The 17,232-nt window shown below is 42.9% G+C and overlaps 1 protein-coding gene across 6 annotated transcripts in view; it reads right to left on the bottom strand.

The window, feature by feature from the left end:
- Positions 1-2,373: 2,373 nt before the first annotated feature.
- The window catches only part of Cyb5r4 (cytochrome b5 reductase 4), a 65,375-nt gene continuing 50,516 nt past the window's right edge, over positions 2,374-17,232 (bottom strand). For 4 of the 6 annotated variants that reach the window (XM_039080740.2, XM_006243472.5, NM_133427.3 and 1 more), the window contains 5 exons: positions 16,852-17,004; positions 15,117-15,267; positions 14,727-14,813; positions 6,196-6,360; positions 2,374-2,956 (listed from right to left, as the gene is read on the bottom strand). In XM_039080740.2, the coding sequence (XP_038936668.1) occupies positions 2,902-2,956; positions 6,196-6,360; positions 14,727-14,813; positions 15,117-15,267; positions 16,852-17,004 (611 nt within the window). In that variant the 3' untranslated portion in view covers positions 2,374-2,901. The remainder of the gene's footprint in view (positions 2,957-6,195; positions 6,361-14,726; positions 14,814-15,116; positions 15,268-16,851; positions 17,005-17,232) is intronic. The other 2 variants (XM_063264810.1, XM_017595428.3) reach the window with 1 other exon arrangement.

The raw sequence follows: 17,232 nt of genomic DNA, 5'->3' as shown, positions 1-17,232 counted from the left end.
GTGAGGGCAGGCCACAGACGATGGCAGTCAGTCTGTATAAGCATTAGAACTCATGCATGCATGTGACAGTCTGTAGTGATAGCTACACAGATATTACTGTAGACAAATATGCTTCTTCATAAATAGATGGACAGGATGGCTCCAAAAGCTTTCAACACCTACCTTTGCAACTGCAACCTTTGATTATACTGTGCCACATGGCAGGAGAACAGTGGGTCTGTTCTAAATATGAGCGCTTGTTCAATGCAATGGGCTTTCTCTGGCTGGGACAAGGAAGCTGTGGCAGGAAGAACTTCGAGCTTCGGTGTCTGAGAAGGACATAGTCCAGCAGTGCTGGGAGCAGGCTGTGTAGAAAGCAGGAGGAATGTACGTAACTTCTGGAAGCAGACTGGTGACGGGAGAGGAGGGCAGTCCTACCGCAACTGAAAGGAACAGGTCCCCTGGAGGCCAGGGGACAGATGTTCTGCTCTCATGTTGACACCCGAGGGAGGCTGGGAGAACAAGTGTCCCAGAGCCTCCACAGAACAGCCCAGTCTGACTCAATCCTTACTTGGGCTTCTGCAGAGGGCAGGAAACAACACAAGCACGCTGTTTAAAGTCATCAAGCCTGTGGTGAATTTTTTTTTTCTGACAGCAACAGAAATAAAAACAAAAATGTGTTTTTAAAAAGAAATCAGGCATTCAATGATATTTTTCACAGATGTAGAGAAAACAACCCTAAATCCATAAGGTACCACAACAGGTACCCAAAGTATTGGCTACTTTTCAGTTGCTGTGATGACACCACCCCCAGAGGCCGTTGAAGGAAGGAAGGAAGGGTTATTTTGGCTGGTGGTCCCGACAGCTGGAGTCCATCACGGCAGGGCAGCATGGCAGCTTTTGCGTACTATTTGAATCTGGGGTATCATTCTTCAACAGCGTACCCTACAGAATGTTTGCCAGCTACTTAACTGACAGGGAATGAATGTCTAGCACAAAGAATTTTTTTTAAAAAGCACCTGAAGAACAAATTATCCAGTCACCAAGTAGGCAAAATCTCTAATAGTTATCAAAATCTGACACTGGACTGATTTTCAAATTAGACTGCAACTTGGGAACTAAGATCTAAACTAAGATGAGTGTGGAAATTATCCAAAGGGTGCTTCTGGGCTTCCTTTTGCTCTCAAATACAGAAGAGGAGGAGCAAAGAAGAGAGATAGGAACATAGGGAAACTGTTTGCTTGAAGTAACCAGAACAGGATTGGAGGAGAAAGGAAACGGCTTCAAAAGATGAAAAATAAAGCTATTCATGTGCGTTAATCAATGAGTTACTGAAAATAATTAAAAAGATGCACACACCTCCTCCCAGTAGGAAAGGATGGCAGAGAAGCATGGAGCTGAAGTCCCTGTGAGTGGCAGGGCTGCTTTCCTACTTGAGAAAAGGGACACACAGAATACTGGGTGTTCATCCAGCCATTTGCAGGCAGTGGCTTCAGAAGCTCTGTGCTGGTCCTCTGGGAAGTGCTAATGGTTCACTGTTGTTAGTCAGGCCATTCATTCAGACATGGTAGCTGCTTACAAAACCATTCAGAGACAACCAGGGACCCCTCCCCACTCTGTGCAAACACTGCTGCTGGATGGATTAGGACAGAGTAATTCCTTGAGCAACCTACACAATTAACATATCCTTCAGAAAAGCTCTTGACAGCTCTGCTGAGTTCTAGGTTTAAAGGGATTTGAAGGCTGCCTACAGCAGTGCTCCCCTCTGATCTGCTTCTGGGGCAGCAGTCTGGGAAGAAACCATCAGGACAGAATGTTCCTCTTCCCAGCTGGTGTGGGAAGTTCTGCAGAAGGATTAATGGTCTCAGGCCGTGGGCTGGATGCCACATTTCAACCTTTGCTAATACCTGTGTTCTGGGCTGATGGTTGTCAGTGTTCTTGTAAACTTTTTAAACACGCCTAGTCCCAAACTGCAAGTGTGAAGAACTTCTAATAATTTTTATTGGTACCTTAAAAGTTTTAGAGGTTATATTTATGTAGCGCCCATGTTTGTGTGTTGGTGAATATCTTTTTTTTTTTTCTTTTTTTTCGGAGCTGGGGATGTTGGTGAATATCTTGCAGTCAGTTCTCTTCTTCCACCATCTGGGGATTGGAACTGAACTCTACTGGTGTCTTTAAATTCCCTTTAAGCTCAGGTGTGGTAGCACACACCTGTAATCCAGCACCCGGAATCGGAAGCAGGAGTTTTAGGCCAATCTGCTATACACAGCTAATTTCAGTCCAACCAAAGCTATAAAGTAAGTCTCAGAAAATAATTAGTACATAAATAAAATTCCCTTTAAGACAGCCACTCTCAAGTATTTGTTACCTCAGCCACACATCCACCACAGGGAGTAAAAAGTATGAAGTATAGTTTTATTCTATCTGTAACAATGCCATGGACACCCACAAAACCTGACCACAAATAGTTACAGCATTCTGTGTGTTAAGACTAATAAGGATATACACCATCGATTCCTGAGTGAACAGTGCAGTGTAAAACTTAATCTGTATTGCTCAGAAGATATCTTGCAGCATAAAAAGTGACCAAAATGATTGCTTAGTTTATCATGTCATAAAATACAAGTGTTTACTGCAGAACAGTGATACAATTTCAGTGGTAAGGAAACTTGCAGCTCATAACAAAGGCTCTTGTATGCACCTGCTGTCATGACTGAAGTTTCAGGTCAGGCATCAGCAGAAAAGTAAGTCACGGTACAAACATTAAACCAAGAAGTTACCTGTACTGAAGACACATGACTTCATTGCAGAAACGGAAGCCTGGATTCTGATTAACCTTTCGTACATACAAAAATTCTTTTAAAAAACCCTAGGCAATCACAAGTATAAACTAGTGGAATAAAAGACAATGGCATCTTTTTATTATGCTGTAAAACCATGAATCTCATCATCGGAAAAGTTAAGATCATGCAGCAACCTGAAAAACAAAACACGTATGACTTTTAGGGAAAGAGTTTACAAATGAAGTCATGAGTTCAAAGCTTGCCGACATACCCTCCATTTTCTCAAGTCATGCTTGTTTTATAAGAACGCAAAGATCACACCGGAAACTTACTGAACAGCATCACTTATGTAATCAGTGTTCAAATTTTTTTAACAGTTTCACAAATGCCATTAATTTTAAATGATGAGTCAAGATCCAATTATAATTCACTCCTTGTAGACGGCAGACGCTCTTGGATACTTTTGATCTCTAAGGTCCTTCTTTCCCGTTTGCTCCCACCTCTGCCATGTTCTGCAGTTTATCTGCTGAAAATCATGTTTTTCCTGTGGACTATTCCACAGTTTTCTCTGCTGCACTCTTACGACATCCCTCAACGGCATGGCCCTGTGACCTCTATTCCTAGGACTGTATTACATGTAGACTTAATTCTGTCTACTTCATACAGAATGCTACTACTGTAAGATTATACATGGCTGCCTCTCTTAGATGCTCGCAACCATTGGCAACCTGTGAAATCTAAGATTCTACTTCCATCATTCCTTCTTCACTGAAGAACTGAAGGGTTCTACAAAGAAAACCTGCTCTGTGGTTATGTGGCTATCCAGCAACCAGCTCATATAGAAAAAAATGCAGAATAAATGCTTTATTTCCCCACCTTTATTCACCGGCTTTCAAAGTGAGGGGTAGGAGAACACACTGCTGAAATACACTTCTGCTGGCAAATCATACAAACAGAGCCTGAGACCACAGAGTTGGCTACTGAAAATAATCATTCCGCACTGTCTGTCCAGAGCAGAAACATTCACAGCAAGGGCTCATGCGGCATGGCAGTGTTAGGACACAGCAGGCAAGCCTCTTACTCAGGGGCCTATCCTACTTTTGTAGACATGTACACTGTCTTCCCCTGAGAAGGGCTTCACTGTAACCCCAGTCTACTCATCTTTAACACACCTATTTCCTCTCTGCCCTTGTCTTACTATCTGACTGGACTGTGTGTGTTGCTTTGAGTGAACCCAGGGTTGATATATACAAGAGGTAGACATTCCAACAGTGAGCCAAATCCCTACCCCTGCTTCTGTTTGTACATATAGCTCAGGCTGTCCTGGAACTCCCCATCTTCCTGCCTCTGCCTCCAGAATCCTGGTGTGCACATCACAAAAAGCTCTGGAACCATGGCAGTCTGCATTCATAACTTCATAGTCCTTTATGATCACAGAGTTCTGGTCTCCTCCAAACACACCCCTAGGTGACAGTACCTGACTATCTATGGCGTTACAAGCTATATTTCAGTCACATTTGTGTCATCACAGGACAGTGTGAACCTCTGAGGCAAAGCCTACTTATCCTTGGTGTAAGGTAGTGAGTGGATCAAAGTATTACTATTGGTCGTTTGTTTTTAAAGTACAGGCTTGTAAACCTTTACTATACAAATTGGCAAGTGCTCCTGACATGGCCTAGGAGGTATGCCTGGAATACAGCTAGCTATGTAGCTTCTACTGCGAGGGCGTGGATCTAGGCTTACGAAGTCTACAGACCCTTATGACCCTCACAGAGTGGCAGTGTCTATGTGTCCTATGTACGGACATCTCCTAAGACACTCTGAATTACCTCTAGACTAGTTGCAGTACATCACACAACAGAACTGCCGTGTGGCTATGCGGTGATGCCTGGGAAGTGATGACGGCAAGTGTGCGAATGTTCAGTGTCAGGGCAATGTCTTAGCGCATTCTTGATCCACAACTTGATGTGAAAATGGATGAGACATGCAGCAGACATGAGGTTAACTATTGAGGTCTTAGTAATAAGGATGCCAAAGGCCTTTATTTTACAGAACAAAACTATGATACCTAAGAACCTCTTGTCACCCTTGATACGAAAGGCACATCACTGGGCATGAAGCTGCATGCCCTAACCACAGCACCCAGAGGGCAGAGGCAGGCAGAGCTCTTAAGTCTGAGGTCAGTCAGGGGTACACACTGAGACCTGGTCCTAAACAGAAAGAGACCCATTCCATTAAGATGGTAATGACGAGAAGTCAGGGAAGTGAATCTGAACTAAAGCCACAAGGGAGAAGCTACTAAGTGCAAATACTGATCTGGGTCAAGCCACCATGACAGGCAGTTCCATCAGCTTGTGGAGGGGAGATAATCTCAGGAGCCATGGGGAATGGTAATAGCCCCACTGAGCTTCCTAGCCAAGCCAGCTCAGTATTAGAAGATTAGTTTTGAGGCAAAATTGAGAAAAAGCTGTAGAGATTACGGTTGCTTTATAGCATATGAAAATCCTACAGTCATGACAGCCTACTATTTAATGAGCGTTTCGAGTGCCCCCGTCTGTGTCGGAGGTGCTAAGATGTGCAGAGCCAAATGTGTGAAAGAGACATGGCCCCGGCTCCAGCAGACCACCAGTCAGGGGGAGGAGCAGAGCTCTGCTAGGGTCAGTGTGCAGATCCCTCTGTAGCCCGTCTTTCCATGCTGAAGGTTCGAAGTTTCCACTGCCTAACAGTATCACTGCAGCCTAAAGAGGCTCAGACACGTGGCCAGCAGTGTAAAGCAGTACACCACTTAGCCTTGATTCCCAGTAAAAGCGAATGCTTCTTTAAAACTTGGAGTCTGGGCTTTTTGTAAATAAGTTTTACAATAAAATTCAACTCAAACTATTTAGAAAATGTTAGGTTTATACAAACAAACTTAAGGAGTTTCTAATCTAGAAATCCTGTACTGGCTACATCTAAGCAAATACTTTAAGGTATCACACAAAGTGGTTTTCATCGTGTCGTCTGGCCATGGGTCTCGCTTACTTATGCAGTGCAATCTCGCATCCTCCTTTGACTTGCTGCCTGACTTGGGATCAATGCTTTATTTACCGACTCCTATACAGCTGCAGAGAATAAAGGTAGAGCCGTACTAAAGGAAAGTGGCTTGTTCATAACTGTTCACATTGAAGGTGGTGAAGATGAGGTCCAGAGCCCAACATCCCAAAGAAGATGCAGCACTGACCGTGTAACTGTTCTTGACAGCCGCAGGCAGAGGACATCACCTGCTGCATCCAATGCTAAGCACAACCCAGGCCCCAACCTCTGCCCCCAGATGGAGACCAGCAGCTTCACTACCTTCATAGCAACCGTAGATCTAAGTGTGTGAGACATGGCAGGAAGAGCTCTCTCTATGTGAGCTTCCATTCCAGGGTTCCAGCTCTCCCCTGCCACTCACCTTATCCCCTCATCTGTAAATGGGGTTGGTCCACAGATGCAAAGGAAGACTTTAGAATTTTCTAAACTTCGTTGCAAAAATTCAGAGAGAAGAGCTCGTGACACGTGTCCCTGTTTGCCATTCCATTCTGGGGAAGGTGCCGAGAGAACATATTCAACATGAAATCTAGGACAAGAAGAGTTATCAAAGTCTGTCATTTCAAACCCACTATTGTCACATTTCAAATCAGTAAGACTCCTTTCCCAAAGGACAGCTTATGAAAACTGGATAGGGTCTAGGTAAACACTTAACAAAGACACACACATGAATGTGAATTCCCTAAGGATTGGGTTTGCTGTGGGGAAGGGCAACATAAGGATTAGCCTTCTATGAATAGGACAGTGATGTGATTGTTTTGTGTTTTTGTTTTGTTTTCTTGAACTCATCAGCAAGAGACCTCCATGGGATCTCAGAGGCTGTCACACTGGCATTAATAACAGTGTGTGGGAGTGAGTCTCAGAATGCTCAAATCTGCACCACAAATTCCTGGGACTCTGGGACAATATGGTTAAGAAGCCTACGTGACTTCTTACCCCTGTAGTTCCAAATCAGGGAGACCTGTAGTCTCTATGGCCAGAGCCTAGTACTAACCCTGGGAATGACACAGGTCCACTTGGTTGTATGAGTCAGAACCTTACTTAGCATTCCTCTTGGATGCCTCTCCTTCCACCCTTCATATACAGCCTATGAGCAGCCCTGGCTCCAACCTTCAGTCTCCACGACATGACACTGGCTACTCAGTCTTCCTTCCATGATGCTCTAGGGGCCCCACTCTTCTGATCTTAGCTCAAGCTTCATGTCCATCAGCAAATTCTATGACCAGCACCACTGGTCTTGGCTCCTTTACTCTGTGGCTGTAAAAATGGTGGCCTTTGCCTTTTCTTCATAGGCCTTGCTTCAGGTTGCAAGCATGTGGTCACCAAGGGAACTATTTCACTGTGAATTTCCCCTTCAAACTCTAAACTCCATGAAAGCAGGGATGATGCAAGGCTTGGCTACTGTATCCCTAGGGGCCAAAACACAAGAGCACTAAAACATTATGGAAACAGAAACTAAGGAAAGAGTACAGAATTTAATGAACTACTACTGAGCTGCTGTCCAAAGTCCTTTCACCTGCCACACTGCCACCTGGACAGCACCAGGTCACTGGACGTTTATACAGCCAATGCCTTTCTGAACAGCAACAGGCCCTGCTCACACATCAGCCTAAACCTGGCATGGGAGATGCTCTGAGAGGATTCTTGGGTGAGAGATAAAGAAATTGAGTGTGAGAATAGACTACAGCCTGTGCTGCAAGTGGCTGTGTTGGCTGGCTGACATTTCCAAGAACTGACAGGCCAGGTGCAGCTGCAGACCAAGTAAGAGCACCAGTCAGCGGACGGACAGCTAGCCCCGCTGTCCACACAGGGCCTGCCTCACAGGTTTCCTAGGGCATTCATTAGATTTGGTGAGGAAACTTCCAGACCAATCAGAATTCCCAAAATACCTGAGAATCAATTGGGTAGTTTTTTCCATCAAGGTTCTCACTTAGTCCACAGAGCAATTCTAACCCAAATGCAGGGGGTAAGGATGAAAACCTGAAAACTGCAACTCAAAACATTCAAACACCATAAACATTTTGAGTGCCCTTACTACACTAATCATTCTCCTGGACTCTGGAGCACTTAGGATTTCAGATTAGAGACAGTCAGCTGGTGAAGTCTATGCAAACGCTGGGAAACTCTCAAACTCCAACACTAGAAGAACTTCAGGTTCCAGGTATTCTGAACAAGGGACACTCAACCTGCACCTTGTTTCACTAAATCACTGTTACTATCTTTTATCCAAATGCTTTTCTATTATGGAGAATCAAAAGCCAAAGATGGGGGTTGGGGATTTAGCTCAGTGGTAGAGCGCTTGCCTAGGAAGCGCAAGGCCCTGGGTTCGGTCCCCGGGGGGGGGGGGGGGGGGGGAGAAAGCCCTGCAGTGCAGCTTACGAGTATGGTTTTTTAAAGAAGGCTAACCATTTCCACAAGCATCTACTTAGAGAACAATGAGACACCGAGCTTGTGACGGAAACAGCACTTTCATGCCTTTTGTACTCAGTTACACAATGGTTCCTCGCCTACAGTCTGGTACTCAATGGATACACTGAAAAGGCAGCACAGATCATTTAAGGTTACTGTGAAGATGCTGCCCTCCTAGATGAGAAAAGTGTTTTAGCCACAGTGGAGCAAGTCCACGTTAAGACAGGATGAATGATGTCATGTCTCAAATCACTGTAGTGTCTTCTCTGGGAATCTTCTGTTTCACATAATTACAGCACTAAGCCACTGGAGACCTAAGAGGTCGTCTTTAAACCCTTATATCCAAGGAGCTAGAAAAAAAAAATTAGGATTCTTGAAAGGTTTACCTGAAGACAAGTTCAGACAACCCACAAAATGCAAAGTGACAAGGAAAGAAAAGGATGGGATAGGGACCTGGACTTGCTCCTTAAGAATGTATATCATGTGGTGTGAGACGAAAATAGGAAGACCATCCCTTACAGGTTGATTTCTGTTTGCAGTTTGGAGTAAGTTCCCGCTTGTGCTGTTGGACCCAGATGTGCTGGATGTGCTTGATGACATATGGGCTGGAGGTACACAGGCAGGAAATATGTCAGGCTGTATGCCTGCTCCAGACTGGACCCGGGAAATGTGGTGAATTGTCAGTTTTGCCTTTATAAGTTCCTGCAAAAACTAACTTGTGGCCATTTTTTGGGAACCCAGAGATCCATCCTTCCAGTATTAAATAAAGCTTGCTTCAAACTTGGCTTAAGATTGTAGTAGCAGTCTTATTGTCAGCCAGTAGGATTAACAGTGGACTAAAAGTCACTAAGAATAAATAAATCTATTGAAAAAATTTAAAGTAGTCAGTGTTCACTTTAACATATACAGAGTCTGTCTATCTAGCAATTAATTTCTCCCTCTTGCTTTCAAAACAGCTTTCAAAACATACCTCTTCCTTCCCATTTCTCACACTTGTCCACGACACTTCCCTATTCTAAAACATAGCCTCAGCTGGGACCCTCAGATCTTAGATCTGTGTGATACATCACAGTCATATTAACTCTCCTAAAACCCGGAGGGTCTCTATTGCCTACAGATTAGCAATTCAAAGTCATTGGTGTCCCAGGTATTTGGTTTTTCTGTATGTGTCATACAGAAAAATATGCTTCTTCATTGAAGTACCAGAACATTCTGGCCTTGAAGAATCTAACTATAAGTTTCTTTTCCCATTCACAGAAATACTAATTTGTTTCCTAAAATCCAGGTCATAATTCCTTGTTCTAGGAAGCCCTGGCTTCCCTTCTCATAAAAATGGGCTCAGTAGCCCAGAGTGCTGGAGCAATTTTCAGACAGCACAGCAGTGCAGTAAGGCAGATGTTCTCCTTCACCTGCAACCCAGTTCTGAGCTGCCAGATTATTTTTTTTTCTCTATTATAGTTTTTTTTCTCTACTACAGTGGAAGACTAAGGGCATTATCAATATCAAATGATGTTGCTGGCTGGGACACACTCTGGGCTAGGTACTTTTGTCAAAAAGTCTTCACAGCCCAAGAACACTTTCCCCACCTGACTCTTCAGCTCTTTATTCCTGAGTAGAGAAGAAATTCTCACCATGCCATACCACACGGGCTGGTTAAATAAACCATGGTATATTCACATGAACATAGTGCTATTATTATTAAAAACCATGGCAAAATACATGGCTTTCCAGCCCACACTTCTGGCATTTTAAAGTCATTCCTGGCCTTTAATAACTACATGTCAGTAGTCACTCCTCCAATTGTAACCACCAAAAAAACCAACCAAACAAAAAAACCCAAACAACAACAACAAGAAAAACAACAACCAAAAATCAAGCAAACGAACCCTCCAGGGGCTAGAGAAATGGTTCAGCAGTTAAGAACTGCTTCCTGCTTTTACAGAGAACCCCATTCTTTTCCCAGTACCTACACAGCGGTTCACAACCATCTGTTACTCCAATCCTAGGGAATCTAATGCCTTCTGGCCTCTTTGGGCACCAGGCAATGTATGTGGTACACATATATATAAAAGAAAAGCACTTATACATATAAAATAAAAATAAATAAATCTTTAAAAATGTAACAACAAAATCCATCTCCAAACAGAAGTGTCCTTGAAGACAATTGATGGGGGAGAGCCAGGTTGATAGAATATATTCTATGATCAGATACACTAAGCAGAAGTTGCCAAACGTACAGTCAGTATGACTATAGTGCCTTCAAAATAAAAGTAAAAAAAGGGTGTGTGTGTGTACATACATATACATATGACAGAGTGTAAAGATATAGGTTATAAAATTTATTGCTCTTTGGGAAGTAGAAACTTCAGCAATTTTTTTTGTTATTATCTGCTACATTTTCTATGTAAGCATGTACCAACTTCATAAGTATAAGGAAAAAAAATCACACCAACAAGTGGTGCTCATGGAAAGAATGTACCACTTACCCTTCTATCTAAAGCAGCAGTTGGTGACCCCCAACCATGAAATTATTTTCATGGCTACCTCATATCTGTAATTTTGCTACTGTTATGAATCATAATGTAAATAAATGATATGCAGGATGGTATGACTTCCAAAGAGGTTAAGAACTACTGTTCTAAAGAAGAGTGTTGACATGAAAAATGAGTGCTTTGAACCTGTCACCAGGACTGCCCCACTCCTGATAATCTCATACTATGGAAGAACCCAGAGCCACTGCACTCTGCTACTGATGGGGAGGGTGGGGCTGTGCTACAGCAGAGGCACACAGTTCACAATGATACACACTAGAGAAACAGTAAAATTCAACTCAGAGTTCAGTTCTACACAGCAATCAGCTGATTCACCTCTGTCATTTGCCCACTGTTGTTCTCCTTTTCTCCAGCCCCTCCACAAGATACAGACACAGACACACAGACACACACACACACACACACACACACACACACACACACACAGAGAGAGAGAGAAAGAGACAGACAGACAGACAGACAGACAGACAGGCAGAGGCAGAGGCAGAGGCAGAGGCAGAGGCAGAGAGAGAGGTGCAAGATTCATAATGTTACTAATTAAATCCCTATTTCTTGGAGCTTGTAATTAGGTGCAATCACACATCTGGGTAGCACCCAAGTAAGAAGACATAATTTTTGTTCAAATCTCATTCTTAGCATGAAAACTGGATTGAAATAGAAAAGAGAAATTCTAAGTGATGAAATTAAAGAGGCTTATTTTCTAGACTGCATGCCAAAATAAGCTCATACAAGGCCTTGTTCTGGTGTGGCCTGGTGTAGGCATTTAGCAGATAAGATGCTCACATATATACATTGAGTAAACATGATCATTCTGGGGAAGGCACCTCAATTCAAGGCTGCACCTACTCTGTGGAGAATAAACCACCTCTGTTCTATTCTGCAGATAGAAAGCAGAAGCCTTGGTGGACTGAGTAACATGCCAGAGGTCACAAGGTGAATATGTTCATTTCATTAGTGATACCATCTAGAGAAACCCTGAGCACAATAGCATGACCCCTGAAGGTGACACTATTAGATCCCATGCCAGCCCTGGTGTCCAGCCTTCCCATCCTTTCTTGTTCCACAGAAGACTGAATGGAAATCTACAACCTAATTCTACAGGATACTTAACTCTGAACTACATAATTTCAGAAATTTAAAGTTTTTCAAATTGCAACAATTTAAGCAAAGGGAATACATTCAGCCTCCAAAACCATGACTAATACAGGTGACCCAAGGAAGCACTGTGGGAGGAAATAACAGACATCCACTACACTGCATCTGAGCTCCCATTTTCTATATAGGACACTATCACCCAGGCCACCCAGAAGCCCTGAGGGTGAGGGGTCTTCTTTTCTGGAAAGTCTCAGACTATAGGGAAGCTGCTGACAAACATTCCATATCCAACTACAGACTGTGATCATAGGGAGGGCTCTGACCTGAGCACATGTTTATAAAAGACCATCCTAAAACACAGTTAGAAGTCAAGACACACACACACACACACACACACACACACACACACACACAAACACAGACACACACACACAGACACACACACACAGACACACACACACAGACACAGAGACACAGACACAGACACACAGACACAGACACAGACACACACACATACAGACACAGACACACAGACACAGACACACACACACACACGGGGAGGGGAGAGAGGGTGGGGGAGAATGAGATGGCACAGAGGCAGAGAAGGCCAACTATCAGAGGAAGCTGAAGCCTTAGAGAAATAAGCGCCTTGGCAAAAGGGGTGCAGAGAGGCAGAAAAGGGACAGAGGGGGTCAAAGCGGCACCTGCCACAACACTGTTCTGAGCACATTGCGAGGATCACTCAGCTGCTGAGTAGCTATGGCAGGAAAACCCCAAATCCTCAGTACTGTAGTCTAAGCAACCAACAACCCAGTCAGGAAGGCCAGACTAAAAGGCACTCCATTTGCACAGGTACAATGTTCCTTCCTAATAGCAGTTGATCAAAATTAACTCCTGTAACAAAGTTAGTGCTTAACTGTTGAAATCTCTTAAATTTTATAAAACTTCTCTTTAAGGATTTAATACTTCTGCCAAAAATTTACTAGAAACATTTATTAATGTTAATGCCTACCTGTAGCCAGTCTTTTGCTACTTTTTGGGTTTTCTGTCTTCCACCCATTTAACCCCTTACACTAGAGAAAAGAGGGTAGAGAGGAGAGAAAGGAAAGAGTCCCTGAATAAAGTCAGGGGTCAGAGATGGGGGTGACAGTATCATTAGACTATTTCCTGCTGATTAGGGGCATTGAGTTCCCTTGAGACAAATTTAGTCTTCACCATCAGGATATCTAATTTCTTGTTTTCTCTTTAAGAATGGCTACTTAACAACCACAACCAAAAACCCACCCCACTTTTGTGGCCATAGAAGTTATATACCCTCTGAAAAGTCTCCAGAATTCCAAATATCATACAATTGCAGAAACTATCTGTAGCTGGCAAAAATCACACCCCTGCTAAGGCGAGAGGTACGTCATCATCAGCTGCTGGGGACAGCCTGAAGCAGCCCCGTACTTCATACCTGGGATTAAAATGAAACCACATTCTTTTATTTCTGTTTTAAAGACACCAAAACTCCAAATTGTCACTATACCTACCTATATCTGTTTAAAGTCTTTTAAATGTTTGTAAAATGTGAGTTCTAGTAAGACAAACCATTCTCTCCTTCCGGGGGTGGGGCTCTAACCCATTCTAAACACACCAGAGACGGCTTCCCAGTTCCCAAAGCATTTACATGGTCTTCCCCAAACCTCCCCGCTGTTTAGCAAAGCAAGCAGAATAAGCACCTCTTTGACTCTGAATATAAACACCAAACCATGAAGGTGAGCAATTTTTAAAGAAGAGTTCAAGTGATAGCCTTTTTTTTAATTAAGAAAATTAATATTTTTATTTTCTATAAATGAGTGTTTTACCTGTGTGCACATATATCTATCATGTGGTGCCTGTGAAGATCAGTAGAGGACACTGGATACCCTGAACCAGAATTATGGATGGCTGCAAGCCACCATGTTAATCTCTGCAGCAGCCACAAGGCTCTTACTCACTGAATCATCTCTCCTGCCCCTGAAGCAGTATGGTTTAAAGCCGAGGACATGGAACTAGTGTTTGTTCTACACTACTCTTGGCCAATGTTTCCCAGTGCAAGAGCTTGGAACTAGGCCATCTGTATTTCTTGAACTCATTCTCAGCTGCCTCAGCAGAATAAATATGCCCAAGTGAAGGCTTTAGCCAGGTTAAAAACAGTAGTGCTCCAAGGGTAAGCATGCTCAGGTCACAGTCTTGACTTATGAGCTACTCACTGAAGGAGACAGGATGTAGGAAGTAACAGAGAGCAGAGCAAAGACCCCCTTTATTACTGACAGCCCAGGACCATGAGTGAGCCCTTAGGGATGGTGGCATCTAAGAGTGTTCAGGCTTTTCAAGGACTGGAAATTTTATTTTGATGAGACTATATCAACATAAGTAATCACCTCAGATATTCTATGCAACTTAGAAAGTCCTGGCAATCTTAGAAACAGACAACATCAAAATGTTCTAGAAAGTACAGTAGTCCATCTAGCTCAATATTCTTGAATCTGTACTGCTTTCAGTTGTCTGCTACGCTGTTGTTCTTTCAATGACATAAGGTCCTGCTGTGCTATTCTTTCTCCCTGAGTTCATGTTGACAAGATTTGTTTTCTATGGATAATACCAGCGTAAGAAGAAAACTAGCAATAAGGCTATTAATACGCACTAATTCAATCAACTCAAACTGAAGTCAGTCTGCCGACAATGTGAGACATGCCTCTCCTGATCAGCACTCGGGTACTAGAGGACCTGAGAAGCCCCACGACAGTCAACAGTGCTTCAGCCATCGCATTACATTACATACAAACACTTAAACTGGAGTTAACAGGTGCAATACCTTTTATCTTTTAATGCCAATTTCTCTAGCTGGCATCTCCAAATTATGTCATCCTCTGTTTTATTGAAGAACATTAACTTCACCTTCCTTAAAAGGGAGAAAAAGGAAAGCTCATATTACATAAGTCACTATGACATTTAAGAAATGTACAAGTAGGAACATTCGAAGTGAACCTGGCGAATGTTTTAGGTAATGCACATTATAAAACCATGAAATGAGAGTGAAGTACTAATGTACTGAGTAGGCGAGGAGGAGGAGAATGGCAGATGATCGATCACTCGGGCCATTCTAGTAACTGCCAACCTCAGTGAACTGCCCATGTACATACGATGGATGCCCTGCCCTCAAAACCTCCCGAATAACAGTGACAATAACAGTAAGGGAACATACCTGAGACTGGACATGTGAGTTAAAGCGTGATTCAGTACAGTAACCATTGGTGTGAAGCCTGTTCCGGCTGCCAATAAAAAGAGATCTTCCACTTCCTGGAGTTTGGAAACTTTAAAATTGCCCTCAGGACCACTTACAGAAACAAAATCTCCTAAAGAAATCAACAAAAGAAACAAAATCAGAAAAATGAAACAAGAAACCTGGAAGGGAAACAGGGACAGAGCACTGGAAGTGACAGGGTTGACCTGTGACTGCCACCTCTACTGAAGGAGAGGAGCTGCAGAGGCAGTCACCAGATACCCAACTACATCAGATTAAGGAGTAATTAATACAAGGTTGACAGAGTATAGATATTTGCTATACACACTGGTTAGTAACCACAGGATCAAGCTTAGCAGGAGAGAAATTCGAAGCAAATGTATTCTAAGGCCTTACATTCAAAGTGTCGTGAATCTCTCTAGTAAGCTTTGGACAGATGGACCAACTGAAACAAGATGAGCCATTATGAGTTTAATTCCTAGGAAAACAGCAAGATCAGAAACCAACTGTGTGTGGGCAGTGGTAAACTGAGTGTCCAGTCTCTGTGGTATCTGGCTGACAGACAGTTCATACATACCTCTCTCATAAAAACACTGCCATTCAGAAATCTCCAATGCAATTTGAAAAATAAAAATAACCAAACCTGTTCATTATTTTGACTTATTTTAAATACTGTATTTTAAAATGTTTGGGTGCTTATAATTTCCACCACAGGATAATAACAGTAGTTTAAGGGGCAACCATACTATAGGTGGATTTCTAAGTCGACTTTCAGAAGTAACATAAAGACCTCAGTGACAGGCTGCCCTGTGTGAGCTGATGCAGAGAGAAAGGACATTTCTGCCATTAAGGGAGGAAAAAAATCAAAATGAGATGGAGAAAACGATAAAACACAGAGAAAGGATTAGAAACAAGAAGGAAAGATTTTGACTCTTCGGAGACATTACAATGTGTTACCCAGCCTTTCAAGGTCCACTTCCTGGCAGCCTAGTGTGTGCCAACTGTCATGCTAGGTCCTGAGACAGCTTCTATCTGTAAGTGTCAATCGTACAAATAAGGTGTGTGCTTACAACCCTTATCACAAAGCACGAGTAACTGTTACTGATTCAGAGGAGAAGGGTGGCTTCATAGTTGAAGGGCCACTTTGTTGAGTCTTTAAAGGAAGGAAATAGCAAAGGAAGGGCTGATAGGCAACCAGATGAGGCTCCAATAGGAACCTAAGAAGGAGGATAACAAACTGGGGTTTCAAGGACGTCCTTGTCAGCCTTGTAGGGGAATGGGCAGCACAACTAAAGCTGATCCACCAGAGGCTTCAAAACTGGGGAACAACAAAAGTCAGTCTATTTTCAGAGGAGCTTGGAGAAGTTACAGGAAAATGCAGATGAAGAGAAAGACACCAGTTAAAGCCATGTGTGAGAGTTTGGTTAGAGGGCAAAACAGAAAGGATGAAGGCTTGCTTTCAGAAGGGGGGAGGAAAGATGACATCAAATGTGGCTGACTGGATGGAGAGAATGAGCAAGTCTCAAGAGAAGGTCAGAGATGAACAGAGATGCTGCAAATAATAAAGAAGGAGGACATGGAGCACAAGACACAGAGAGGACGACTTCCACTGCTGACATACTTAACAGACCCCACATGAGACTGCAGGGCCTCCATCCAGTCCATAGCACAAGGCTACAAAGGCAGCATTACTAACCAATCTGAAGACGATCAAGTTCTGGCGTGAAGAGTCCAGCAGGATAGATTTTGATCAAAAAGTAGATGTACTTATTTGGGGAAAGAACTGGTTCTTTAAAATCTGAGAGTAAGGACTCAGACACGGGTGTATATGGCTTTACTATTTCTGCACCTGGAAAAAATCAAAACAAAGAAAAGCATAATACTTAAAGCTCTTAATGAAGATAAAAATACAATCTTAGGATGCTATCAGGATGTGCACAAAAGTAATGTACACACACCTCTAATGAGATATTCCATACTTACATTTACACAATCTCAAGGCCATAATTAACAAGCCAGTGGTTAACCCTTATATAAAGTCTCTTATTGTTTACTAGGTAGAGTCTATAATAATGAA

This window comes from Rattus norvegicus, chromosome 8 (genome assembly GCF_036323735.1).
Source record: "Rattus norvegicus strain BN/NHsdMcwi chromosome 8, GRCr8, whole genome shotgun sequence".
NCBI classification, from domain to species: domain Eukaryota; kingdom Metazoa; phylum Chordata; class Mammalia; order Rodentia; family Muridae; genus Rattus; species Rattus norvegicus.
This window is presented reverse-complemented; position numbering and strand designations above follow the sequence as displayed.